Source organism: Cherax quadricarinatus, chromosome 84 (genome assembly GCF_038502225.1).
Source record: "Cherax quadricarinatus isolate ZL_2023a chromosome 84, ASM3850222v1, whole genome shotgun sequence".
Classification (NCBI taxonomy): Eukaryota; Metazoa; Arthropoda; class Malacostraca; order Decapoda; family Parastacidae; genus Cherax; species Cherax quadricarinatus.
In genome coordinates, this window is record NC_091375.1 from 4,542,791 (window position 1) to 4,567,071 (window position 24,281).

The 24,281-nt window shown below is 36.9% G+C and overlaps 1 protein-coding gene across 3 annotated transcripts in view; it reads left to right on the forward strand.

Moving 5' to 3' along the window:
• The first annotated feature begins 459 nt into the window (after window positions 1–459).
• Window positions 460–24,281, forward strand: part of Klp64D (kinesin-like protein 64D) — a 73,115-nt gene continuing 49,293 nt past the window's right edge. For all 3 annotated transcript variants that reach the window (XR_008409425.2, XM_053799308.2, XM_053799307.2), the window contains exons 1-8: window positions 460–683; window positions 5,732–5,953; window positions 8,725–8,930; window positions 15,457–15,647; window positions 19,113–19,252; window positions 20,387–20,584; window positions 21,033–21,204; window positions 23,684–23,772. Coding sequence is in view for 2 of the 3 variants with exons in the window: in XM_053799308.2 (XP_053655283.1) it covers window positions 678–683; window positions 5,732–5,953; window positions 8,725–8,930; window positions 15,457–15,647; window positions 19,113–19,252; window positions 20,387–20,584; window positions 21,033–21,204; window positions 23,684–23,772 (1,224 nt within the window). In the remaining variant the exon portion in view is untranslated. The remainder of the gene's footprint in view (window positions 684–5,731; window positions 5,954–8,724; window positions 8,931–15,456; window positions 15,648–19,112; window positions 19,253–20,386; window positions 20,585–21,032; window positions 21,205–23,683; window positions 23,773–24,281) is intronic.

Genomic DNA, 24,281 nt, shown 5'->3' on the forward strand with positions numbered 1-24,281 from the left:
TGGTTTTTCGTGCACCAGCGAAACCCCGGTTGATCGGGTCTGATCCCCCGGGGGCCTGGTCCCGACCGGGCCGCGGGCGTAAAGGGCTCTCCCGGTAAACTCCCGGTACATGTATAGGGGAAGAATAGTATGATGTAGTGTATGATAGTATGTAGTGTATTTTCTTGTAGTGAAATTTAGGGTTATGATAGTAGTATGTATTATTATAATCAAAGGGGGGCGCTAAACCGTAGGATTAACAGCGCCTGGGGGGGTGTGGAAGGGATTCGGCTTAATTCGGGAACTGGAGCACGATCTTCCTAAATCAAAAACCTCCCCGATAGTTAGTATGTGAAGTTGTAGTGTATGATAGTGTGGTAGTGTGACAATGGGAGTAGTAGTAGTGTAAAAGTAGTCAAGATATTTGAATATTAGCGGGGGGTAGTGTGGTGTGGGTGGAGATGTTATTGATCAGTGTTGGAGGTGGTCTCTGGTGGTGGCTGGTGGAACAATCCATCACAACATTCCACTGGAGGGAGGCTGCCTGTCTATCTGCTACCTCACACACACCATTCCCTTCCTCCCTCCCTCCTGTCACTCCCTCAAGACACTCACAGCTGCTGATAAGCTTTAAAGCTGTCCCAGCTCTACTGTAAGCTGCAGCTCTACATATATCTGCTGAAACTCTACCTCTTACAATGGCTGTAAGTCTGGTAATTTACCTATTCCTTACCTATCTTTAATTACCTATTTGTAGCTACAGGAGCACGGTTATGGTCCTGTAGGTAGCTCTACTACTGCTATATGTGCCTTTAACCGTATGACCCATACGGGTTTGCTGCTTGTTTTTTAGTTATAAGTTGTAGTTGTATCATGGCCCGGTGGCTTGGTGGCTAAAGCTCCCGCTTCACACACGGAGGGCCCGGGTTCGATTCCCGGCGGGTGGAAACATTTCGACACGTTTCCTTACACCTGATGTCCTGTTCACCTAGCAGCAAATAGGTACCTGGGTGTTAGTCGACTGGTGTGGGTCGCATCCTGGGGGACAAGATTAAGGACCCCAATGGAAATAAGTTAGACAGTCCTCGATGACGCACTGACTTTCTTGGGTTATCCTGGGTGGCTAACCCTCCGGGGTTAAAAATCCGAACAAAATCTTATCTTATCTTATCTGTCTAGAAATATTATTATTATTATTATTAAAGTTCCCTCAGCAGCAAAATAATAATAATATAATATCAACTATTATTACAGAACTACTAATTATTTTTATTATAATAAAAAAATATTTGTATAAAGTACATTATACAATTAATATAGGATTAGTTGATATTATTGACATAGTTTATTGGAAAGTTTATAGGAGCCCTTGGTTATACAGAACATTTTGGACAGCCTTAAAATAAACTTACAACTATTACATTGTTACTTGACTTACAAGCATGATAAAGTATGTAATATTTGACATTAACACTTTGGTTTATGATTGATATTTTTGGATTTTTCTGTGAAACATTATATTGTGTTTAGTGGTTATTTCAGATGTTCAGATAGTTACAAATACTGATATATATTTCAGTACTACAGTAGCAGATATACAGTAATCTGAAGCCCCATAGGATGCACATTTTGAGCAAAACGTAAACTATACTGTACTTAAAATTTACATGGTTTTATTTTTTCTTTTTATTTTTTCTTTAAGGGTCTGATATGCAATATCAGTAAGAACTGATAAAACAGATACAAGTTCAAATTAATTCATAAAGTACGACAAATACATAGCTCTTTCTGATTTAACGCATAAGTTGATAATAATAATAATGACCGTAATAATAATAATAATAATATTTTCCTTTACTTAGACCTTCCATACCCTTAGATTGAACCTCAGTGACCTGTGTTACCCATAGTCTTCTGTATGACCTGTATGGGTTAAGTGCTCCCCCATGACTGTAATAATTAAGTGCCTTGTGAGTGAAAGTCACTTCATCCATGGAATATGAGCTTTTCTTCCCTTGACTCAAACTGATTACCTCCTGTTACCCAGGTGCTACATGACCCACATAAATTTAGTATTTTTCCAGAATAGTGCTGCTCTTTTGCACTTTTCACATTTGGAAATTGTTACATTTTTGATAGAAATCATAGTACCCCATACACTTGAGTTGGCAGAACAAGAAACTGGGAACGCTTATGAATTATATAGTTATATGGCAGTCCCCCCTGCATCTGTGGGTTAGGTTAGGTTAGGTAAGGTTCGTCGGGTCACAGGACAAGTGTTTCCTGATGTTGGTCTTAGTTAGATGATGACCCACCGTTGGAGCTTTTGGTCATCTTACCGAGGCCTTCCGCTGGCTAACCAGTCCACCCCCTTTAAAAATTAGGGTTTAAAGTAGATATGTATCTGTGGGGGATATGTTCCAAGACCTACCGTGGTTGCCCAAAACTGTGAATAGTAGTGAACACTATATATGTATGTTGTTTTTTGTTTACATACATACCCATGATAAAGTTTAATTGATAAATTATGCACAATGAGTCAAGAATTAGCACTTTTTCACTGATAGGAAGCACTTCATGGCTACTCTTAGGCCTTGAGCAACTGCCACCATCCCTACTTTTGTATTTTGATGACATTATTAAGGAAAATTGAGTTATTTTTGGACTACTGTTAACCGTGGATAGCTGAATCCATGGAAACCAAATCTATGGATATGGGGGTTCTGCAGTAATTGTAAAGCATGTGTAAGATAGTGATAATTTTCTACTTAATGACTTTATTTCTATTATTAACTCCATAGTATTAACCCTTAAACTACCAAAGGTCTAAAGTAAATGTGCTCTCAATGCCAGTGATTTAGAAAAAAATTATTTTAGCTTGCCAAAAATATTCCCCTGACTTTAAAAGTGTAATAAGAGAAGAATGAGTGAAATCAAATTATTACTTATCGAGATACGAAGGTTTCAAGGTGATGCTGGTGGCCATTTTATGGCAACGTTTGCTTGCTGCATAATAATAATAATAATAATAATAATAATAATAATAATAATAATAATAATAATAATAATAATATCTTTATTTCTAAAAGTACATGGTATACAGGCCAAACTGACATAATGACATATTACATAGAAAGCCACTTGTTATGCAGAGCATTTTGGGCAAATTAGGTCAGTTGTTCCCCAGGATGCAACCCACACCAGTAGACTAACACTTAGGTACCCATTTTACCGATGGGTGAACATAGACAACTGGTGTAATTAAACACACCTAATGTTTTCACCCTTGCAGGGAATCAAACCCAGATCCTCAGTGTGTGAAGCAAGAGCTTTTGCCACCGGCCATGGGCTGATGTGTTTTAACATTATTTTTTTTTTTACTATTTTTTTCAGTTTTCTAATTATTTTTCAGGGATCATACAATTTACAACTGTACAGTATCTATTTTCATATCATATTTCACTTGTATTTATTATTCAGTCAGACTAAACAAATGTGAACGAATGTAAATGGCTTTTATTTTCTTCCACAATGCTCTCCATACGTGATTTTTTTTTATACTGTGCACATCTATAGTGCAGACCTGTTTTCCCTGATGTAGTGCTAACCAGGCCAATCAGAACACCCTAGAATTTTGTCATAAATTTATGTTGACTGCATTTTCCTAGTTGGATGTAAATTTGTCATCACTAGCTTGAGTGTTACTAACCCAAGATAACAAGAAAATCAGGCTAAAGTTTATGAATACTGTACTACTAGGCAAAACTTGGGGATTGGTTTACATTCAGAAATACATACATGCTTCTGATACACACCACAAAATAAGTATTTCTTGTGGAAATTGTTATACTGGGAGATATTAGCAAAAATAGTACATTTAGTTTGGTTGCACAGCACATTGGGCCACTCAACTCATAATGTTTAGTAGTGCCACAGGCCTGGCTGAATGTAAGCAAAGACACACCAGGACCGATAGTAGTCAGGTTATGTTATGTTAATTTATTTGTGCAGCACAGTAAAATTTGAACTGTAAATCAAAGCTTAATATTGTATAATACAATAATGTATTATACAATAACCAAAATCTGCTGAGCAGCAGTCATATACTTTTACCAAAAATCAAACAGTGTGGTTGATACCCATTGGGTTTCTTGTTTTAGGTCTTCTCCCAGGATGCAACCCACAATTAATTAACTCCCAGGTATCTGTGTACTGCTAGGTAACACAGACAGCAGGTGAGAGGAGACTTGTTTATATGTCTCTTCTCTTTTAGGGTTTGACCTGAATCCTTTTAGATATGAGCCGAGAGTGTTACCACTGCACTTTGTATTTAGAGACTCCAATGGAAATAAGTGACTGATTATTTTTGGATCATCCTAGGTAATTTACACCTATGTTACTATGTATGATAATTGTACTTCTGTGTGTACCTGTACCTAAATAAACTTCCTTTAGGGTTATTAACCTCAGAGGGGTTAATAACAAGATTTTTTTGCCTAGTTTTATTTTATCTGGTGGAACAGATATGGAGCTAGTGCTGCAGTTTCAAGGCAATCAGTAAATGAAATGAAGTAGATGAAGAGATTCAAGAGGCATAGTTGATGCAAAGTTTCAATAACTGGTATGATAGGGCCTTAGAGGTCAGTGATCAATATAGCTGGCTGTTAGAATTCCACAGCTGTATTTGAGCAGATTAGCCACATGTAGAATGGGAAGCCATATTTGTTGTTTGCTGGTTTTGTTTTGCAAAACTTGCTCAAGTTGTTCCTCAGACAGCATCAACTAGGCCTTCCTCTATATATCTTTTATATTTTAAATACTGTATAAGGCTTGAGACATTTGCTAAGGAATTTCATATCTTGTAACCTCAAAGTAGGTACTAGACCTTCACCATAATGCTATGGTGTGTTAAGAACTTATTACTAATATATTTTCAGTAAGCACTGAAAAGGTATACACAGAGGGAAAAAATAAAAAAAATCAAGATAATGTCAAATTTAGAAAAAGACTGAATAAGCATCAGTACAAATACTGTTTCTGTAAGGCAAACCATATCTTACATAATGGTGCTTTTTTAGTGAGTTTTTATTTACTCCCTTCAGTGGGGTGCCTTGATGTTGGTGAAGGTCTCTTGGTCCAAGGAATTAGTGGCACCCTCTTATTCCTTGCATCAGATTTGATTGCCAGACATTCTTCAGGTGCTGTATGGCTCCTCCCCATAATATATTAATAATTAAAACTTCTGAATTTTTCACCCTGTTACTCAAGCTTTGTTGAATACATGTATATATCATACAGTAATGTACACCTGTACTACTGTGCTTTGACTTAGACACAAAGAACTGTATATAACTTTGCTGGTCTAATTTGAATTGTATGCTTTTAAGATGTTCTCAATATTATTGCTTTCAGAATTTGAATATAGCGCAGTATATTAGTGTTTTATTTAAAATTATACGTTTTTGAGATACTGTAGTCTGCTTATGTCTTCTCTTTCAATGTACCGGCCATATCCCACCAAGGTGGGGTGGCCCAAAAGGAAAAACGAAAGTCTCTCCTTTTACATTTAGTAACAGCATACACAGGAGAAGGGGTTACTAGCCCCTTGCTCCTGGCATTTTAGTCTCCTCTTACGACACGCATGGCTTCTGGAGAAAGAATTCTGTTCCACTTCCCCATTGTATTGTATTGTACATAAATACTTATTGTATATTATCATTTATGTCTTTTTTTTTTTTCTTCTTTTTTTTAGCCTGACAAAGACAGAGAAAGTGCTCTGAAGGACAGAGAAAATGTCCGAGTGGTGGTACGAGTTCGTCCTTTGAGTGAAAAGGAAATTCATGCCAACTACAAAAGTATGGTGGAATGTGATGATCTCAACTGCTCAATCTTGGTCACTAACCCAGATGCTCAGGCTGGGGAGCCCCCCAAGGTGTTCACCTTTGACTCAGTCTTTGGCCAAGATTCAAAACAGGTGGGAGGCTGTTTGTAAAGATTCTTATACGTATTTGCATTTTTGATGTCACTTTTTAAAATTACACTGATTGACAGTTGATGATGTTTCAGAGTATGGGTGTTAACTTTTGGTTGGTATTGAGCATTGCTAAAGTGAGGGTTACTTGTTATAGTGTAGTACTATATCTGGTTTTGCAGGTGCAGCAAGAATGTTTGCTTGTGATGCATCTATCCTGCTCTAAGCAGAGGATTGAACCTCAGTCACTACTTGTGCTGAATGACCCAGAGGGGTTTAGGTCTCCACATCAATTAAAAGTACCACAAAGATTTATACAATATGGCAGAGCATTAAAAATTATTTAAGATTGTCTGGGTTGTTATAGAAGAGCTATGCTCCTGGTGCTACTAGCAATATTGCAGTCTAGAGAGAACAGGTGACTACAAGAATCATCATTGGCTGTGCATCTCTAGTTTTGAGTGTTCTAGTTGTCTAGCCAATCATTTTCCTTGCCTTTGCAATAATAACATGATCCTTGAATGTGAGAGCCTTTGACATTGCCACTTGCACATATCTCATATTGAACTTCTGCTCTGTGGAATGATTTGAGATTGTCTTGTACACCATCTCAGTCTTAATTCTTCAGTTTTTTTTCTAGCAGAGTAACTGAAATTTGTTGCCAGTGGTCCACTGGAAGACTTGGTATATATCAGTTTGAGATTTGGCATGTTCTTGATGGATGACACACTCATACAGGTTTTAGTATCATCTGCAGAAGATAATACGATGCTATGATTTATGTCTGTTAAAGGTTTTTCACTGGCATGATTGTTGGTCTTTAAATTAATTGTAGGCTAATAGGTAAATACTGTATTACAAACCTCTTACAGCAGTATTCACCTATTTTTTCTTTCCTGGGTGTTTCTTAATAGTTTAATTCCTGCAATACTGTACAGATACATATATTGTTTTTAATTTAGGAAGCCTAGTCTAAAACCAGTCCTTGGGGATGGTTAACCCTGGAATCATTAACTGATAGTCCCACATTCATCTTGTAAAATTCTTCTCTTCTGTGAGTTGTTAAATGTTGGGTTGTATGTGTTATGGAATTTGAATTTTTAATATTTACTTTAATTTCAATAAATTCTGTTTTAAAAAGGTTTCTTCTTCAGATTATAGCTTATGTAATTTGAAGTTCTTGTTTCCCAGTATTGCTACTTCATCTTACTTCTGATGTCTGAATTTCAGTTTTCCTTAAATGTTACCTTGTTTAATTGATGCTATTTGATTTTATTGTGACTTGCAATACTTTTCAGTACTTTACAGTGTCTTTTTAATTCTCCTGCCCTTTCATTGCTTATTAATGTTTTTTACATATGGGAACTATTTTTGGACACTTACAGAATAAAGAGAATTAAAGTGATTATCAAATGGTATACAATACCGACAGGTTGGTAGATAAGACACATAGGCAATATTTAGGCAACTTTATTCCGAAACGTTTCGCCTACACAGTAGGCTTCTTCAGTCGAGTACAGAAAGTAGGCAGGAGCAGTAGAGATGTGAAGATGATGTAATCAGTCCATCACCCTTGAAGTAGTAGATTTGAGGTTGTCAGTCCCTCAGCCTGGAGAAGTTCTGTTCCAAAATCTGGAACTAACTGAAGATCAAGCAACAGTGTTGAGACTTAACCCTTAAATGGTCCAAACGTATATATACGTTTTTTTCAACATCTGAAAGTATGTAAAAAATGTAGATCTTCTTTTTTGTTTTACATTTGAAAACATGTAAAAAAAACTTTTATCCACATTTTTTTTTTTTGTTATATTTGAAAATATGTAAAAAAAAGTAGATCTACTTTTGTAGCACTACGAATTTGAACGTCAATCTCTTTGGACCGTTTAAGGGTTAAATACTGTCGGAAGGAGAGGTGCAGAGTAGTAGTAGTGAGAATGTAGCCACTGGGAGGTCATGTCCCTGAGGGACTGACAACCTCAAATCTACGACTTCAAGGGTGATGGACTGATTACATCGTCTTCACATCTCTACTGCTCCTGCCTACTTTCTGTACTCGACTGAAGAAGCCTACTGTGTAGGCGAAATGTTTTGGAATAAAGTTACCTAAATGTTGCCCATGTGTCTTATCTACCAAAGAGAATTAAATCTCACACTGTAAGCTATTTTAGATTTTTACTCTTTAAATATTAAGCTTAAGGGGTAAGTAGCTATAATATTTTAGATTTTTGGTTTATTAGGTTTATTGAATGATTTTCTAACCATTACTGCTAAAGCTCATGTTATCATCATCTTTCTGAGCTAGTTTGATAATATTTTTTGAATTGTGTGAGGTCAGTCATCGTCTTTTGATTTTGATTTTAAATGCATGCATGTGGTTAGCAACTTGGCTGATCCTGTAGCGGTATTTTACATATTGGGATGTGGAACATCTTTTATTGTTACTCATGTTTGTCTGTTAACATGAAGTAAACTCTCTATTTAATAATGGACTAATTGGGGGTAGCAGGTGGCCAGTAGTGGCAATTGTGGTGGATAAAGAAAGGATTGCTTTGCCCTGATTATAGCAATGAACATTTCTGTGAACACCAACAAACTTTGTCCATGATTTCCAGATCAGTTGACTCCATTTAACAGACTTCAAATATATGAACAGTTTACTGTAATTCAATTCAACAGTTGTTATTTTGTGTGCAAATCTCTAGTTTACAGAGATTATATTTTCCATATTTTGTTATTTTGAGTTATAGTACTCTATGAACCTGTTTATTTTCCAGGTTGATGTATATAATTTAGCGGCACGCCCCATTGTAGAAAATGTTCTTGAGGGATATAACGGGACTATATTTGCTTATGGACAGACAGGTACTGGCAAAACTTACACGATGGAGGGAGTCAGATCAGTCTCTGAGCTCAAAGGAATCATCCCAAATTCATTTGCTCATATATTTGGGCATATAGCAAAAGCTGAAGAGGATAAAAAGTAAGATTATTTATAATAACCTTTTCATGTGGTTCTTTGGTAATATACAGGGCAGCGGTTTTCCTGTACAGTCTCTAGGTTCCAAAAATTTGGCACTTCGTCAGTATTATTGTTTCTTCCATACTGTTGCATTTGCTCTGTATCTTATTATTTAATTTCATATGTTGCTCATGAGGGTGGGCTAGTGTGTATTGTGGAGGATGGGGGGTGGGTTAATAATGTAGTCGGATTGTCTTTTGATTTGATTTTTAGACCTAGTTAAATTTTAGTGGGTTTTATATTCATAATGGATAATTTGCACTTATGGGTCTTATATTATTATATAAATGATTTATAAATACTGTAGAGTGGTTCAGTGTAATTATGTCATCCTCTTTAATTTTGTTGTTTATTAAACCTTTTTTCTATTTAGGTTTTTAGTATCCTGTCATATTTTGTACCAAATATTTGCCAAGCTTAAAAATGATATATGGTACACATCGGCCATCACTAATCCGGTTCCATCAGTAATCTGGAACTAATTTTGGCTAGCATAATTTCAAATTTCTGGGGTTACCACACCAACCGGCCACTACTGTTTAGTGGTGCTACTTGCTGCATAAGTCATTCCAGTTTCCTTTTCTCCATTTATTGTTATAACCTGCTCACTTTTAGCCCTAGCCATGGTTCTAATGAATAAAAGAAATGCTTCTCATTGTGTAAAGCACATACACTGTACATTGTTCATAAAAGATAAGGTGGCTTTTAAGCTGCTGTTGGTTGCCATGAGCTCAGATAAGCTGTGACTGGGCCTACATGTGAGAGAATAGGTCTGTGTGGTAAGTGTGCACTATATAAAAAAAAATCCTGCAGTACGCAGTGCATAATGAGAAAAATGGCAACCATGCCTTTGGTGTAAAACAAGTGTCTGCAGTGTATTTTCATATGATTTTTATGATTTTATTCTCATTTTATTGGTCTCATTTGACAGAATGGAAGATTTATTGCAGAAATAGATATAAATTTGGTTGGTTTCACACCAGAAGGTACCTTAAAATTGAGCTCAAAGTAGCAGAAATGTTTTATTTTTGTCAGTGTTCAAGAGTAAACAAATGACGTCACCATCCAGTACGTGTCCAACTGGCAAGTCCAATACACAGTTATGAATGGGTTGACATTATTTATACAGTTATTACAATAATGCAGTATTCTGCATAACAGTAAATCTTCTATTTTTTGTCTGAACAGAGAAAATGTTATTTTAGTGCCAGGAATGTCTGCATTGTTTATTCTGGACCCTATTTTGAAATTGGCATCTCTTGAAATTTGTGTGAAATTGGCCAAATTACTGATTTCTGACAACTTTATTGGGTAGTTGAAATAGAGAAATAGGCAGTTTCTTGTACTCAATCTTTCTTCTTTATCTTTGAAGAGTTTCGAAAGTTTCACTACTCTTGGAACCTGGCTAGGGGCCAGGCTTTTCTGGTGCTTGCATGGTCAACCAGGCTGTTGCTGCTGGAGATTTGCTGCCCCACATATCCATCACAGCCTGGTTGATCTGGCCCCTGGTGAAGATACTTGTCCAGTTTCCTCTTGAATGCTTCTACACTTGTTCCAGCCATGTTTCTGATATTTTCTGGTAAGATGTTGAATAGTCTGGGACCCTAGATGTTACAGTATTCCCTTTTTGTCCCCACTGCACCCCCTGCTCCTCACTGGGTTTATTTTGCACCTCTTCTCATATTTCTCACTCCAGTATGTTACGGCAGTGTGCCATAACATACTGGAGTGTTATGGCAGTGTGCCCTTGAGTACTTTCCAGGTATATATTAGCATGTATCTCTCTCTCCTCCTCTCCAATGAGTACATGTTTAAAACTTGAAGGCGTTCCCTGTAATTTATGTGCTTTACTCACTCAGTGTGAGCCATAAATGATCGCTGTATTTTTTCTAGCTCTGATATTTCTCTTGCTTTGAACAAGACTGTCAGCACTGAACAGTATTCTAAATGAGGGAGGACTAGCGATTTGAAGAGTGTCACCATCGGCATTATTTCCCCTGTTTTGAAAGTTCTTAATACCCACCCCGTCATCTTCCTGGCTGTCGTGATCTTTGTCTTGTTATGGTCTTTAAAAGAAAGGTCAGCTGACATAATTATTCCCAAGTTTTTTACGTGTTCCTTTCATTCTGTTTGGTGACCCTCTTGAGTTTTGTGTATGGTGTTCCTATGAGTTCTTCATTCTTTCCATACTTAAGCAGCTGGAACTTATCACCATTGAATGTCATGTTGTTCTCCACTGCCCACTGGAAGACCCTGCTGATGTCTTCCTGTAATTTTTCAGTGTCCTCTACTGTAGTGATTTTCATGTTTATTTTAGTGTCATCTGCAAATAATAATACAAGAGTGTGATGGGTGTTTTTATCTATGTCTGCTTTGAGGATGAGAAACAACAGAGGTGCCAGGACAGTGCCTTGGGGCACTGAGCTTTTGACCTCGCTGATGCTGGATCTTGCTGTTTACTACTACTTTGTGTTGTGTGTGTTAGGAACCCGAAAATCCACCTGCCTACCTTCCCTGTAATGCCCATGGCCCTCATTTTGTGCACAGTCACTCCATGATCACATTTGTCAAATGCCTTTGCAAAATCTATGTAAACCACATCTGTGTTTTGGTCGTCTTCCAACGCTTCTGTAATAATTGTTCAGCGGCTGTGACAGGCATGATTGTCCTGCTCTAAAACCATGCTAGTTCAAACGTGGTGCTCTCGCGTTGTTTCCATTGTGGATGTGCATATCCTTAAGGTGGTTGTAGCTTCTGGAGCACGTCACTCGCGTTATTTACACCAGCACTTTTTTTTTTTTTTAACAAGTCGGCCGTCTCCCACCGAGGCAGGATGACCCAAAAAGAAAGAAAATCCCCAAAAAGAAAATACTTTCATTATCATTCAAAACTTTCACCTCACTCACACATAATCACTGTTTTTGCAGAGGTGCCCAGAGTACAACAGTTTAGAAGCATATACATATAAAGACACACAACATATCCCTTCAAACTGCCAATATCCAGAACCCCTCCTTTAGAGTGCAAGCATTGTACTTCCCATTTCCAGGACTCAAGTCTGGCTATATAAAAATAACCGGTTTTCCTGAATCCCTTCACTAAATATTACCTTGCTCACACTCCAACAGCTCATCAAGTCCCCAATACCATTCGTCTCCATTCACTCCTAACGAACACGCTCACGCACGCCTGCTAGAAGTTCAAGCCCCTCGCCCACAAAACCTCCCTTACCCCTTCCAACCTTTTCAAGGACGACCCCTACCCCACCTTCCTTCCCCTACAGATTTATACGCTCTCCATGTTATTCTACTTTGATCCATTCTCTAAATGACCAAACCACCTCAACAACCCCTCTTCAGCCCTCTGACTAATACTTTTATTAACTCCATACCTTCTCCTAATTTCCACACTCCGAATTTTCTGCATAATATTTACACCACACATTGCCCTTAGACAGGACATCTCCACTGCCTCCAACCGCCTCCTCGCTGCTGCATTTACAACCCAAGCTTCACACCCATATAAGAGTGTTGGTACTACTATACTTTCATTACATTATTTCATTACATTATTTACATTCCCTTTATTTATTCTCGTTTTTCATTTATACACCTCAGTCATATCCTCCCCTAATTCTACGCCTTTCTAGAGTGCAGATTCAGGACCCTCGGTCTATCCTCGTAGGAAAGATTTCTGATACATGGGATCATATTTGTCATGCCCCTTTATACGTTTTCAAGCACATTTATATCCTTTCTGTAATACAGAGACCAGAACTGTGGAGCATAATCTAAATGAGGCTTAACCAACGATATATAGAGTTGAAGAATAACCTGCAAGTTCCTGTCAGTTATGCTTCTTGATAAGAAGCCAAGAATTCTGGTTGGTTTATTTTGAATACTTACGCACTGTTGTCTTGGCATAGATTGCTGTTGACCAGAACTCCCAAATCTTTTTTGCAATCAGAGATATTAAGATCTACATTATTTAGTTTATAAATATCATGGTTATTTACTTTTCGAACATTCAGAACTTTGCATTTGTCTATGTTAAACTGCATCTGCCGCTTCACCGACCACTACACCAGTCTATTCAGATCTTCCTGGAGCACTTTAGTGTCCTCATCAGAATGAATTTGATGGCCTATTTAGGTGTCATCGGCAAACTTGCTTATGCTGTTATTTATACCCTCATCTATATTGTTTATGTAAATTGTGACAGAATAGAAGAAATACTAGCGAAATAGCTGTGAGTTTGGTAGACTGAAACAATGGAATGGGCCAAAATAGGGTGTAAAGTGGGTAAAATCGCCGATGCATAAATATTGCTGTAGGGTTAAGTGTATTTTAACCTAACCACTCAAATCTGGCACCCTACAGGTCCTGATGATGCCGGATTAGTGATGGTCAACCTGTATTATGAGTGGTTATTAAATAGTATAATGAAGATTATACTAGTTATTGTTGATATTAAATACAGTGGTACCTCGGGATACGTACAGCTCAAAACTCGAACAGTTATGTAAGTATTTTTGGGGGTCTGAAATGGATTAATCTAGTTTACATTATTTCTTATGGGAACAAATTCATTCGGTATCAGCACTCGAACAGCCTTCTGGAACGAATTAAGTTCGTATCTCGAGGTACCACTGTATTTTATTTGCCTTTTAGTTTCCATATTTTTAACACTGATAGACTTTTTTTTGGGTATGAGAAGAGGCTCAGCACATAAGAAATTACAAACTTGTGTGAGCTATGCTGAATTGATATACATTATTACACAATTCATTTATTATTCATGGTCCTGGTGTCTACTGATTCTCATCCTCATACCAGACACACAAAACACTAGTCACAGCTTTGTATTTTCTGCGATGACAGCAAATAAAGCATGAAAGTTGCCTTGGTAAAAGACAAAAAAAATAAATTGCAAGCAATTATCAATAAATTTAAGTCTTCCAGTGGGCAATAGAAAATAATACAATTTTCATTGGTGACAGATTCCAACTGCTCAGATATGGAAAGAATAAAGAAATCAAGAAGAGCACTGGATGAAAAACGTAGGATGACTCTCTCATAGAATGACAGGAACATGTAAATGACTTTGGCAGGTATAACAGTGTCAGATGACCTGTCATTTTCCTGCAGAGGCCAGAAAAATGACAGGGTAGGTAAAGAGAACTTTCAAAGCAAGAGAAATAATGCCACTGGTGACACTTTTCAAATCACTTTTCCCCTCTCTCTCTCTCTTTTTTTTTTTTTTTTTTTTTTTTTTTTTTGAAAAGGTTGAGATTGTTTATTGCTGCATAGAGCCAGTAAAACATCTAAACTATTGGGAATGCCTTAAAGTACTTGGAATGTAATCTCTGGAGCAAAGGAGAAGGATGCCTGATAATATATAAAATACATTTGAGGACCTAGTCCCAAAATCTACACTCTGCCATAACATACTGGAGTGAAAGATATGGGAGAAAGCGTAAAATAAATCCAGTGGAAAGTGTGGGCACCATGAACACAGTAATAAATTCTATATCAATATCTGTGGTTCAAGACTGCCACAGATGATAACAGAAATGTTGCCAGACTAAGTGTAGAAGTTTTCGAGAAGAAACTTTATCACTACCTCCAAGTGCCAGATCAACCAGACAGTGGATGGGTATGTGGGCCAGTGGACTGCCAACAGCAACAGCCTGGTTGAACAGGCAACAAAATGCTTGACCCCTGGTTGGGCTGTAAGGGTAGGAAAACTCATGAAACCAGTCACAAATCTTCTGTCAACAGACCGGCCATATCCCACCAAGGCAGGGTGGCCCAAAAAGAAAAACAAAAGTTTCCCTTTTTAAATTTAGTAATTCTTCTTCTTTCAACACACCGGCCGTATCCCACCGAGGTGGGGTGGCCCAAAAGGAAAAACCAAAGTTTCTCCTTTCAAATTTAGTAATATATACAGGAGAAGGGGTTACTAGCCCCTTGCTCCCGGCATTTTAGTTGCCTCTTACAACACGCATGGCTTACGGAGGAAGAATTCTGTTCCACTTTCCCATGGAGATAAGAGGAAATAAACAAGAACTAGAAAGAAAATAGAAGAAAACCCAGAGGGGTGTGTATATATATACTTGTACATGCATGTGTAGTGTGACCTAAGTGTAAGTAGAAGTAGCAAGACATACCTGAAACCTTGCATGTTTATGAGACAGAAAAAAGACACCAGCAATCTTACCATTGTGTAAAACAATTACAGGCTTCTGTTTTACACTCGACAGGACATACACTGGGTGAGACATACACATACCTGTATTAATTTTTGGCCAAACTCTTTTTTTTTTAAATTTATGATGGAGGCCCTCGCTAATCGGTTTTCCTTCAGTGTTGCAATACTGTTTGAGTCTAGACTTTAGAGTAACCTGCAGACATCCTCATTCACTCTGAATGTGATTATCCATTATTTTTGGTTAAGTCCAGAATTTATGAGTGATTTCCCTCCCCAGATTTTTAGTACGTGTATCTTACTTGGAAATATACAATGAAGAGGTTCGTGACCTTCTTCGACAAGATCAGTCTGTGCGCTTAGAAGTAAAAGAGAGACCTGATGTGGGTGTTTACGTAAAGGATCTTCTCACCCATGTTGTACATAATGCTGATGAGATGGACAAAATCATGACTCTGGGGAATAAAAATCGTAAGTGGTGTGAATTGGGTTTGTTCTGTATTTGCACTGTTCTATACTCTTAGACTGAAAGATGAAACACAGGTGAGAGAAAGCAGTACATTTCAGCCTCAGCCGGAGACTCTCCAGCAGACGGTTAGATTAGAAATTTATTTGAAGAGTACCATATTAAAAGATGCAAAGTAGTTCATATACAAGAAGTGTTTGGTAAAAAAGATATTGTTTACCTCCAAAAATCATGAGTAGTGAAATTCATAAACGAGTTCTAGAAGTTTTTTTTTTTCAACAAACCGGCCTTATCCCACCAAGTTTTTAAAGTACAGGTTAGGTTAGGTTTCAGGCTACCGCCGCAAAGCAGACATTACCGGAAAGCAGAACGCCATTTTTTCCATTTATAATTGCATATAAATTCCAGATAACAAGTTTACACTAACATATATTAAGTTAGCAATAGAACTAGGCATTAAAAAAAAGAAAAAGTAAAATACACAGACAGTACACTCATTATTTACCTCAAAATATTTGTAGTCTTAATGTAGGGCAAAAGGTGAGTAGTACAGTGGAACCATCGTTTTCGTATGCCCTAGTTTTTGTACGATTTGGTTTTCGACTTTTTTCGTCGAAATTTTGTCCCAGTTTTCGTACATCCACTCGGTTTTCATACAGTTGAAAATGGCCTGTACCAAACTCGCCCACCTGCCTGCGTGACTTGGCCACTTATTTCCCGGAATCGAGCGCCCACACAAAGCATCCCATGCATTTGTGACTCAGTCTGCCTTTGTTTCTCGTTGAGTGAGCATCACCCCAAGCGTTCATCTGAAACATTTCGCAATAATCCATCATTTTTTGTGCTTGTTTATTGAGTGTGACTGCTAAATAAGCCACCGTGGGGCCAAAGAAAGTTCTGAGTGCCAGCCCTTTGATAAAGAAGGTGAGAAACACAATAGAATTCAAGAAAGAACTTGTAGCAAAGTACGAAAGTGGTGTATGTGTGGCCGATCTCACCAGGATGTATGGGAAATCTACATCAACGATCAGTTCCATCCTGACGAAGAAAAAAGAAATCAAGGCAGCTGATGTTGCAAAAGGGGTAAATATATTTGGCCCGAGTGTGAAGAAATACCTCCTGGAAAATCAGTTGCCACTCAAGTGCTTCCTGGTAATGGACAGTGCTCCTGCTCATCCTCCAGGCTTGGAAGACCAATTGTTGGAGGAGTTTAGTTTTATCACAGTGAGGTTCTTGCCCCCTAGTACCACTCCTCTCATCCACCTCATTGACCAGCAGGTCATTTCAAACTTCAAAAAACCCTTCACCACAGCACTGTTTCATAGGTGCTTTGAAGTGACCTCGGATACTGAATTGACCCTAAGAGAGTTTTAGAGGAACCACTTCAATATCCTCAATTGCATAAGCCTTATAGATAAGGCTTGGCAGGGAGTGACTTCCAGGACGATGAACTCTACTTGGAGAAAATTGTGGCCAGAATGTGTCCTCGAGAAGGATTTTGAAGGATTTGAGGTTGACCCTGATGGCCCTATGCCTTATTGTTTTCTGTATGTAAAACTACAGTTATTCTCTATAAAATGTATTTTTTTGTTAATATTTATGGGTGTCTGGAATGGATTAATTGGATTTACATTATTTCTCATGGGAAATATTGCTTCAGTTTTCATACGATTTGGTTTTCGTCAGACTTTTTTGAATGGATTAATCATGAAAACTGAGCTTCCACTGTATTTACTGTAAGAAGTCAGGTGTGATAGGTATGGTAGCCCTCCTGGCCACCCCACCCACACATAATATACGTACTATGATGCTTAAAGTACCCTAGAGTGATAAAATGTGTATACAATACACTCATTACTTACCTTAAAATATTTGTAGTCTTAATGTAGGGTGAGAAGTGAGTAAGCGCAATGAAAAACAAATAAATGAGGGAGAGAGAATGAGTAGGGTGACAGAACCGCAGAGTACTTATGTAAATAAACACATCTGGTTATGGTTGTTACACGTTCATACAAACATCTTACGTTGTGTACAAGTTGTCTCCACAGTAGTACAGTAGAATAAATAAAGACCAACACTTCCATTGTCATGTAACATCATTTTTAGAAGGAATGATGCTCTGACAAATTATCATTATTATTATTATTACAAATTATTATTATTATAAATTATTATTATAAATTATTATTACAAATTATTATTATTATGATCATAATAAAAAAGAAGCACTAAACTCCCAAGGGTTGTGAGTAGCTATAGATAGAGTGAAGGCATATGAAAGGAATATTTTTCTACAGTTCAAGTAACTGGTGTTTTAGAGGAAACATAATTCTTCCGACACTCCTACAAACCGCTTTGTAAACAAATCTCATATTTATATCAGTTTTATACTGTGGGTGTATGTATCGTGTTTATATGTTACTTAGTGTGTTTATTATATAATTTAAAAAAAGATAGATTAATGGAAATGTCTATATTAATGTAATATACGACATTTCATGCGCCCAAGAGATTATATGGCATCAAGAAGACTCTTAGTGATTTTAATGTGTACCTGCACACCAGCACAGTGTGTAAGTATATTTAGGTATAGGTACACATAAGTATAATTATCAGCGTACATATAAAATGCACAATAACTTTAAAACACTTGAAATTTTGGAAAATTTCTAGACATAATAGAGAGATGTGCTCATGGAGAATGTAAACAAACTGGGTGGGGTGCTCTGTATTTGAAAGACCACTTGCTGTGTAGCAAGTTTTGGTCATAATTTGAAATTGCCATCTTGGCAGAATGCTGTATGGCAAAATGCCATAAAATGGGGCTCTACTGTATAGAATAATAGTAGATATATGAATTACAGCAAAATATGTACCGTATAATAGAAAGAAGATATTTCAAAAATTAAATGAGAAAATTAAGCCAATCTGTAAAGTGTTGAAATTGTAGAAAATGGGCTAGAGATGAATGAAGTTTGTTAGTAAAGGATGACAGGATATTTATTGTTGGCAAGAGTGTTATTTAAAAGTAGTGCAATGAAATTTGTAATGTTGTCATAGGAGGGGTGTTAATGTTGCAGTTTTATAACTGTAGTGTAAGTGCACCTCTGGCAAGACAGTGATGGAGTGAATAATGATGAAAGGTTTTCTTTTTTGGGCCACCTTGCTTTAGTGGGAGAAGGCCAGTGTGTTAATAAAAATAAAAAATTGTCATAGGTGTGAGAGAAAATAAAAAATTCAGGGTTGACACTTTAAATAAGAGCAAAGGATTTATGAGTTAATTAAAGAGTACTTATGAAATATCATTTGAATTAATTTAAGGATTTTATGTGGTAGTATGGAGAGCTAGTCAGTATACTATTTTTGTCAATGTTTGCAAGCATGATCACTTTATTGAATTTGCTTTAATGATTTCTGCATCGCTTACTGGCTAACTATTACTGAAGTAAAACGAACTGAATCATTTGCAGGTGCAGTAGGGGCAACTAATATGAATGCTCACAGTTCTCGGTCACATGCAATATTTACCATCACAATTGAGTGTGCTGAAAGAGGATTAGATGGTCAGCAGCACTGGAGAGTGGGCAAACTTCATTTAGTTGATCTGGCAGTGAGTGACCTATTATCTTACATTACATTTTAATATTTTTATAATCCAAATTTAAACATTTTAATGTGTCATCAGTGCCAATTTTTGTAGATTCCACACTGTAATAGTAGTTCTGAATTCAATAGAATGCAATTAATTGACTGGTGTAAAGATCAAGACACACATCAAAAATCTTTTATGTTGTTAGGGGGACTTAGGGTCAGGCAAGTTCTCTGTAATCATAGGAAGTATAGCAACACCACTATGCTGTAGAATGATATATATGATATCTACAACTAGATAGCACTGAGTTGAGGGACAAGTTGTAAAATGTGCATGACAGCTCTAATTTAAATGGAGAAACATTGGATAGTGGCATACCTAGGGAAATGGAAGGGGAAGTGGTTACTGCTACTATGCATATTTGGCACTTTTTTTGCCCTAGCCTTTTTAAGCTGCACTTATTGCAAAACTGTTCTTATTGTGTTTTCTCTTCAAATGCAAATATACATAATTATTGTAAAATTAAGCCTTAAAAAGTCTAACATGCATAAAAAATATCAAATGATTTAATTGGGTATACCAGGTGGTGTGTCTTTTTTGTGACCACTCTCTCTCACATTAGAACCTGGCTATGCCTCTGTTAATGAACATTAATAAACAGTTTTAAATGTGATTTGATGTTGCTGGTGAAACATCTAGTTTGTGTATCCTGTACCAGTCCTCTTGATGGTAGCATAAGAGCAAATGGATACAAAAAAAAACTAGGAACTAGTCCCCTCATTATAAACTCATTATTGAGAATTTATTCTAATATTTAAGGTATTACAGTTTCCATGATGTAAGTGTCTCGGTAGTCAATAGGCCTTTTTTTTCCATTCACCAGCACACCAGCACAGTGTGACCTAAAAGAAAAACAAAAACTTTTCTATTTACATTTGGTAATTTATGTAGAAGGGGTTACAAGCCCCTTATTATGACACGCATGGCTTATGGAGGAAGAATCAATAGGCCTCATATTCAATAAATCATTCTTAAAAGAAATTCAATTAATTTTGATTTCTCTGTTACTAATTAGTAGAGATGGCATAGTGTTCTTTGACAAGATCCTCATTGCCACAACAGATACTCATCATTACCTTAACCTGTTTGTAGGGTTCAGAACGTCAAAGTAAAACTGGAGCTACTGGTCAGAGATTAAAAGAAGCCAGCAAAATAAACTTATCCCTTTCAACCTTGGGGAATGTAATATCTGCTCTCGTGGATGGAAGGTCAACACATATTCCATATCGTAACTCCAAACTCACCAGACTTCTCCAGGATTCATTAGGTGGAAACTCTAAAACTGTCATGGTGAGTGGAAAGAACTCTCACCCAGCCTTGATGCTGGGAATGGCTGTTGATATTTGAATTTTAGCTACTTTTCCCTTTCTTGGATCAAATCCAGTTACCTCTTATTTTCCAAGTGCCTCCTCATAAATGTACACTAATATTAATAATTTTAACTGTAAATGAGGGTCATTTTATGACATATTTTAATATTCATATAAGGAGTTAGAATATGCCTTTATGTACTATTGCACTCCATCAGGCAGTCTAGATGATAAGTGATGTTACTTGATTATAAATGAGGTTAGTTTAACCTTCAACCCTGGAGTGAAATGCCAGAATGTACAGAATATTTAGTTATGTCATTGTAATGGAGAGTAGCTGTTACACAAGTAGAAATATGTAATTATTTAAAAGGGCTGATTTGATAATGAATAATTTTTAATATTTTTAACTGACCCTGCTCAATTAGTGTGCTAATGTTGGGCCAGCCAGCTACAATTATGATGAGACAATCAGCACCCTCCGGTATGCCAATCGTGCTAAAAACATCTGCAACAAGGCCAAAATTAATGAGGATCCCAAGGATGCACTTCTCCGTAAACTTCAAGATGAGATCAAATCTTTAAGAGATCAGTTGGAAGGTAAAGTAAATATTTGTTTTGTGTATGTTGCATCCTGTAGATTAAAATACTTTTATAAATTATAGGCAGGTAAAAGTGTTATTACAGGTGTTCCTTGAGAAGAAACTAAAATGCCATGAGCAAGGGGTTAGTAATCCCTTCTGTATAAATTACTAAATTTAAAAAGAAAAACTTTTGTTTTTCGATTTAGGTCGCCCTGCCTTGGTGGGATATGGCCAGTGTGTTGAAGAAAAAAAAAAAGGTGCTCCTTGACTTACGATAGGGTTATGTTCCGATGAACCCATCATGAGCTGAAAATATCGCAAGTCGAATGTGACTATGATATTCTAAATAAATATGTAAATGATTAATTACTGTCACTGAAATTAATAAATAAGCAGATAATTACTGTAACTCAATACCAGTGTTGAAAAGTTAATAAATGAATACAAGTCATGGGCTTGCTGCCTTCATGTTGAGTAATTTTCTTAAGTTTCATCGAACCATCGTAAAGTTGCAATATCGCAAGTCGAACCATCATAAGTTGAGGAGCACCTGTATTCTTAATCTTTGCTCTATGTGGGTTTTCTTTGCACAGATTCTCAATTAGATGATACTTCACTTCTGTTAATAATTTTGTATGTGTGATATATTATAAATTTACTGAATTCAGTCAGTGCAGTTCACAAAGCTTATTTGAAGTTTGTCTTATGTAGAATTGAATTGCTGACAGCCTGATTTGAGCATAATACAACTGCCTTTGAATGCATTGATTGCATAAAGTAAGGAACCTCTATATGCTGGAGTTCTGTACAATATATAGCAACAAATTTCAGTTAATAGTAAAACCAATATATTGTCCTCTGCCCTAATGGTTTATTTTTGAGTCGAGGATTAATCCTTTCAGGGTTTCCGACGCACTAGTACGGCTTACGCACCAGGGTTATTGATGTAGTACTACTAGTACGTGTAAATTCTAGCGCCTTCAGATCTAGCGAGAGAAAGCTGGTAGACCTACATATGAAAGAATGTGTCTATGTGGTCAGTGTGCACAGTATAAAAAAAAATCCTGCAGCCCACAATGCACAATGAGGAAAAAAAAACTGTGTTTTTGGTTTAAAATGGCAACTTTGCACTGTATTTTCTTATGGTATTTATGGTTGTATTCTAGTTTTCCTGGTCTCATTTTATAGAATGGAAGACATGTTACAGAAATTGAGATGATTTGGATTGGTTTCACAATGAAAAGTACCTTGAAATTGAGCTCAGAATAGCAGAAATGTTCGATTTTTGCCAAAGTTCAAACGTAAACAAATCATGCCACGCATCAAATACACGTCAACTGGTGAGTCTAAAATTCTTTCACAAGTGCACTAATATTATTTATACCATTTCTACACTAATGCAGTAGTCTGCATAACAGTAAATCTTCTATTTTTTGTGAGAATAAAAATTCAAAGTGGAAAGCAAAAGAAATGTAAGAGGGGCCTGGGGACATGACTAATGAACAGAGGAAATGTTATTTTAGTGCCAGGAATGCCTTTCTTGTTTATTCTGGACCCTATTTGAAAATTGGCATCTTTTGAAATTTGTGTGAAATTGGCAAAATTGCTAATTTCTGACCACTTACTGGATAGTTGAAATCGGTAAATGGGTAGTTTCTTGTATTCATTCAATAGGAAAAAATGGAGCTCTAGTGAAAGAGTTATGATTTTTGTCGACTAGTACACTGGAATTGGCTGAAAATAGGGCTCAGAGTGGGTGAAATTGCCGATGCGTAAACATCGTCGAGACCGCTAACTTCACGAGAGCATAATTCTGTAAGTTTTCCATCAAATTTCATACTTTTGTTGTCATTATGATTGGGAGAAGATTCTGTATCTTTTCATAAGAAAAAATCATTTTTGTTTTTTCCGAAAAATTTTCGACCCTGAGAACAAGTTTAGGAGAGGGCCTCTCGACCCTGAAAGGGTTAATGCAACCGATTGATATCTCAAACATAAATTATATACTTTCCTTTTTTTGTGAGTTCAGTTCCGATAAGTCGGTCGTCTCCCACCTAGGCAGGGTGACCCAAATAAGAAAGAAAATCCCTGAAAAGAAAATACTTTCATCATCATTCAACACTTTCACCACACTCACACATAATCACTGTTTTTGCAGAGGTGCTCAGAATACAACAGTTTAGAAGCATATACATATAAAGATACACAACATATCCCTCCAAACTGCCAATATCCCAAACCCCTCCTTTAAAGCACAGGCATTGTACTTCCCATTTCCAGGACTCGAGTCCGGCTATATAAAATTAACCGGTTTCCCTGAATCTCTTCACTCAGTATTGCCCTGCTCACGCTCCAACAGCTTGTCAGGTCCCAAATACCATTCATCTCCACTCACTCCTATCTAACATGCTCATGCACGCTTGCTTCTAATTTAAAGAATTATTAATTTTGAAACAATTTCAAAGCTTGGAATTAAATTGAATGGCATTTTTCAGATGAAGAAGAAACTGATGACTCTGAAGAAGAAGAAATTGAAGGGGACGAGAAACCAAAAAAGAAGAAGAAGAAGCTGAAAGAGGAAGAGGTAACTTATGTAGCATACAAATGCAGTGATGTCATCAGTTTAACAGTTACTTGAAATATTCTTGCTAAGATTTTATTTATGAAAACAGTTGGTGAATGTTAGTATTTTACAGTAATTAATAAAACTGTTGAGTCTCTGCAAAGCACCTCAGCTCTGATAAGATTAGAGCAGCAAAACTCTCCAATGCCTTTCCTTAGGTCTGGTGGGATTAAAGTAATAAAACTCTCCAAGGCCTTTCCTTAGGTCTGGTGGTATTAAAGTAATAAAACTCTCCAGGGCCTTTCCTTAGGTCTGGTGGTATTAAAGTAATAAAACTCTCCAGGGCCTTTCCTTAGGTCTGGTGGTATTAAAGTAATAAAACTCTCCAAGGCCTTTCCTTAGGTCTGGTGGTATTAAAGTAATAAAACTCTCCAAGGCCTTTCCTTAGGTCTGGTGGTATTAAAGTAATAAAACTCTCCAAGATGACACCTGAGCTACTGTTACATATTTTACCAGTATACCTGCTAGTG